Source organism: Chelmon rostratus, chromosome 19 (assembly GCF_017976325.1).
Source record: "Chelmon rostratus isolate fCheRos1 chromosome 19, fCheRos1.pri, whole genome shotgun sequence".
NCBI lineage: Eukaryota > Metazoa > Chordata > Actinopteri > Chaetodontiformes > Chaetodontidae > Chelmon > Chelmon rostratus.
Window position 1 is genome coordinate 23,316,366 of NC_055676.1, and position 5,011 is coordinate 23,321,376.

The following is a 5,011-nucleotide window of genomic DNA, read 5'->3' on the forward strand; positions in this document are numbered from 1 at the left end:
CTAATTGTAACCTCAAGTTTTCAACCAACTTGCCGAGCTAACATTAATTAGCTGCCTTCAACTATAGCTGTTAAAATTAGCTCAGCTGGTAAAATCGATGTTCGCCAGCTAAAAATGAGAAGCTGAACTTCTGTTTGAAACCATGGATCCATTGTTTCAAAGTTTACTTGAACTCTGACAGTAAACCGTTGTAAACCGCCATTCTGGAGGGCAAAGTTTGACAGCCATAGCAACAGTAACTATGGGGGCGGGGCTTACAAACGGTCATGTCCCTCAGCAGAGTACTTTTACAGGATTTTGCTTCTTGTGTTCTGGACTTGAAGCTACATCAGCCAGCCTCCACCCACATCCTCTCCTGCACCCGAGCAGCCAGCTGGAGGGAAGCTGTTTCACTCTGGACCAAAGTTATGGAAGTGAAGTAAATTTGAAGTAGTGTTTGACTCAGAGCTCTCAGACAGCTGTCAGCCAATCACGAGCCGCTTGCCTTCCAGCCACTCAGGCGACAGTTTATAGTGCTCATAATTAGGTGTTAGCCGGTATCGTTTTCGCTGGTATTGCCGAGCTGATCTCAGGTCTGGGTGAGGGAACGCACACCGATCCCATCCTGTTGAGGGAGGTGGCCTTCGTCATGCCCTCGCTGCCCACAGTGGAGAGCGGGAAGCTCTCGTAGCTCTCCGCCGCCCGGTTTCCACACTGGCAGCGCTGCAGCGTCGACTTCAGCTCCCTCTGGAAGTTGCTGTTGAGGAAGCCGTACACCACGGGGTTAATGCAGGTGGAGGCCATCGCTGTGAGGTGGCAGGCGGAGAAGATGGCATCGTGCTGGCAGTCGGGCAGGGCTTGGTGGTGCCAGTCAAACAGCGTGTTGAAGACGTTCAGCGGCAGCCAGCACAGAGCGAAGGCGACGACGATGGCCAGCAGCATGACGTTGATCCTCTGGGCACCCCGAGTCCTCCTGCTGCGCTCCAGCATGTCCCTGCACAACACAGCAAGACAGTTCAGAACCTGAGGCAGAAGACCAAAAACCATGTCTGCAACGACGCACAAAAAACATGAAAGCACCTGCGACGTTTCAGGCGCAGGAAGATCCTGAGGTAGCAGAGGAGCACCAGCAGGAGCGGCAGGCAGTACTGGAAGAGCAGCAGCGAGGTGGTGTAGGCCAGACGATGCTTGTCCGACGGCCACAGCTCCATGCAGATCAGGTGGTCCCTGAGACAGGACATCATGTGCACACATTAAGTATCACCACTTCATTATATTATACATTATTTGCTGTTGTCGTGAATGGTAGCATATTGCTCTTACAGGTACTTTCCGCTGCTAACTGTCACTTCACTTCAGACAGTACTGCAGTATTACTTTAAGTACAATTTTGAGTTTAATAATTTATTTTTTTGCTATTTTATTAGCTTTCTCCATCAAACTGAATTATTTGTGTCCTCCTGTTGCTGCAATACCTGAATTTAGCCTCTGAGGATCAATAAAGAATCATTTTATCTTATCTACGACTGATCTCTGCTGTAGAAAAACATCGTCTCTGTTTGCATGTCTCCGTCAATAATCTGCTTTGCAAGACAAAAAGCGATTTTGTCAAAATCGCCTGGACACTAACACACTGAACTCCAGCAGCGAACGAGCCAGCCGACACGAGCGGCGCACACTGCAGCGCTTTCCGAAGCTCGGCCGAAGAAAACGACTCGGTCTTCGGCGTGTTTCGTCTCAAAAGCTCTGCAGATCTGTTGAAAACGACGAGTTTCACCGGAGCCACTGCAGCCGACAACAATAACAACGCTCCGACAGATCGGCAGACATTCTCAGACGAGTCTGTTTCCCTAAAATATTCCAGCCCGTGATGTTTACTCTCCTGCAGGCAGAAGACTGTAACACGCCTCCAGATGAATGTAGTTAATTGTTTAATTACGACACATTTCGATGCGTGTCAGACACGTGTGAACGGTTTGACACACAGTGAACTGGAGTGAGCTCCAATTTCTCTAAGAATCACTGACATGATGAACATCTCTTGACAACAAACGCCGTCTGTTGATCAGGTCTGTCCCGGACTGATCCTCTGAAGTCGGTGTTTTTCAGATGAGTCTCGAGCTTCCCGCAGCACACATTCACGCCACGGCGTGTCAAGCGCCAACGGCAAACATTTCCTGTCAGGAGCGGTGAGGCGTAAAAACACAGCTATCGTCACTGAACGCTGTGACGAAGAGTAAACGATGAGTCCGTTGTTCCTCAGCAGGGATTCGGCTTCAAAGCAGGACGATAACACAGTCAATATGTGATCAGCGTTCACACTTCTGCTCGTGTGTTTCTGGTTTGTAGACTTCTTCCCCTTTAAATAAATAAATAAAGTCACCGGGGATAATTCTATGTTTATTTCTCCAACTAGTGATGCTGTTGTTGCTGTTTGTTTGAATTAGCCTGCTGACAAGAGAGACGCTCTGATTTTACCTCACTGTTCTTACTGTTGTCACATTTATTATTTAACGCTCGGCGCAATCTGGCTGTCTGATGCTCGAGGAAGAGGAAGAGCGTCTGTGAGTCCGACTGTTTGGATGTTTTCCTGAGCTGCACGATGTGCTTCCAGATTACAGAACAAGAACAGAAACATCTCCAATAATCAAAACTTCATAAAAGCTGCAGCCTCGGCTGGAAGGCATTGAAGCAAAGACACTGAAAACTCTCCCAGTCTGTTTGGGTTGACTGCAGGTCTGACTTTACCTTTCAGACCAGGTAATGCATGTTGGGTTCAGGTAGATTAGCCACAGCTTGTGTGTCTCTTTTAACCCAAATTAACAATTGCCTTTGACTTGCAGTAAAAGGTGGTCTGAGCTGGCAGAAAGACAATTTTGTGCCAAAATTAGTTCCTAAAATGACAATAAATCAGCATAAAAAGCCTCAGATGCGCCTCTTCTCCCAACTTGGTGCCAACTTGTTAGTTTGGAGCAGGAAACTACCCCAGTATTGGCATCTATCAGTTAACATTAACAGTGCAGGTGAATCTAGCTGTATTGTCTTCCTCTGTTCCTTTTAGCAGGTAGCGGTTAGCATTTAGCATTAGCATTAGCATTAGCTAAATGGTAGCATCGGAACTGTATTGTCTTCTTCTGTTCTTCTTAGCGGTTAGCATTAGCATCAGCATTAGCTAAATGGTAGCATCGGAACTATATTGTCTTCTTCTGTTCCTTGTAGCAGGTAGCGGTTAGCATTTAGCATTAGCATTAGCATAAGCTAAATGGTAGCATCGGAACTGTATTGTCTTCTTCTGTTCTTCTTAGCGGTTAGCATTAGCTAAATGGTAGCATCGGTACTGGCTACTACCTGGAGCATCTCCTAAACAGGCCTGGGTCAGTTGAACTTGGCAGTGACTAAACACACACCTGCACACACCTGTACCAGAGACATGTGAGCTCACCTGAAGGGGTTGGCGGGCAGGCTGATGTTCTGGAAGGGGTCATTAGTGAGGATGTTGAAGGAGAGGAAGGGCAGAGAAATGAAGCAAGCAACCAACCACGTAAGCCCCACGGCCAGGTAGGAGTGGCCGGCCGCGGGGGACCAGCCGGTGGGATGGAGGATCAGCTGGTGGCGCTCCAGAGCGATCAGAACCAGGGAGAAGACGGAGACCGTCACGGACATGCACTGAACGAAGGGCGTCACCTGGGGGAGCAGGTGAAAACAGGTAGACATGATTTTGATACTGAGAATTTCGTGTGTGTGTGCGTGTGGTGTGTGTGTGCGTGTGTGTGTGTGGTCCGCTGACCTTACACAGGGCCTCCCCCAGAACCCAGCGGTCCATCAGAGTGTATATGACGGTGACAGGAAGACACACCACACACATGAGGATGTCAGAGCACGACAGGTTGGCGATCAGGATGTTGGTGACGTTCCGTAGCTCCTGTTGCCGGGCGATGATGAACACCAGGCCTGCGTTGCCTAGCAACCCGATTGCTATGACGGCGCTGTACGCCACAATCAAGAAAGTCGCCCCGCCAACCGAGGGCGGGCACTGAGAGGTGTCTGCCCAATCGGAGGCCTCCCAGTCACTGAGGAGGCTGCTGTCGTTGGACATGGCGGGCAGGAGGGAGGGAGGGGGGGCAGTGTGTCAGGGGTTAGGGTTCGACAGGACCAAAGCCCTGAGGCTGCTATTGAACTTCCCTTCCAAAACCTGAGAGCCTGCAGCCAGATCACGGCAGAGGGGGCCAGATGAGGCCAGGAAGCGGCTGCTGCACAGACGATGAGCTGGGAGGAGGTCTGAAAGTCAGGAGCAGATGAGGGAGTGTGACTGAGGAGTGATTCAAATATAGATGTCGCCCTCCTTTTCCTTCGCTGTCGGCATCCCGGCGGATCAGCTCAGCGCCAGCGTTTCCCTGCGAAGGACAGAAAACACAACGCTGAGAATAACAACAGGTGAAGAGCTCTCAGCGGAGGCAGGTGGAGGTGAAGAAGACGAAGGCGTGGAGGAGTGATACAGCAGGAGAGCTCCTGCTCTCCCTCTCACTCGCCACCACCCACAAACACTCATTAACATAACCTATTGTTGGTTTAATGTCACATTATGCAGCCTCCTCCAGCAGGGACCGACTCGACACGTGTGATCTGATGCTGAGACTCCAGCGACGGCATGTGCGTCTGCAGAAATCAGTACAGAGCGAGAGCTGCATCCTTAACAGGAAATGTGAAAGCGACCTCCAGAGACGACTCGGATCAAAGCCGCCGAACATCTGAACACCTGAACACCTGAAGCACCAGCGGAGAGTCTGTGCTGCGGTCCAGAAGTCCTGAAAATCCTGAAATAACTCATTTAATGGAGTGGAAACAAGTAAAACTCCAGCTGAGAGGCGCAGGATCTCAGTCGATGTGATGAAAAGACGTTACGATGACGGAAATACCCACAATGCTCCGCTGGAGCATCTGAACAGATGATCGTTTGTGATGTGTGGAAGCATTCTGGCTTGATGGAGATCATGATGAAGATCATGCTGTTTGCTACAGCTACGTTTGTCAC

The 5,011-nt window shown here is 49.9% G+C and overlaps 1 protein-coding gene across 1 annotated transcript; it reads right to left on the reverse strand.

Moving 5' to 3' along the window:
* Positions 1-522: 522 nt before the first annotated feature.
* npy8ar (neuropeptide Y receptor Y8a) lies at positions 523-4,075 on the reverse strand. Its single transcript, XM_041960612.1, has 4 exons — positions 3,767-4,075; positions 3,422-3,663; positions 1,060-1,206; positions 523-973 (listed from the first exon to the last, which is right to left on the reverse strand). Exons 1-4 carry the CDS (start codon positions 4,073-4,075, stop codon positions 523-525), a joined length of 1,149 nt encoding a protein of 382 aa, XP_041816546.1.
* Between the last annotated feature and the right edge of the window lie 936 nt (positions 4,076-5,011).

Bases quoted from the DNA above. Each gene is read 5' to 3' on its own strand.
- npy8ar (XM_041960612.1), bottom strand. From the start codon at position 4,075: ATGTCCAACGACAGCAGCCTCCTCAGTGACTGGGAGGCCTCCGATTGG. The intron at 3,664-3,766 runs GTCAGCGGACCA...CTGCTCCCCCAG, and splicing joins TGGGGGAGGCCCTGTGTAAG to GTGACGCCCTTCGTTCAGTG. The intron at 974-1,059 runs GTGCTTTCATGT...TGTGTTGTGCAG, and splicing joins CTGCGCCTGAAACGTCGCAG to GGACATGCTGGAGCGCAGCA.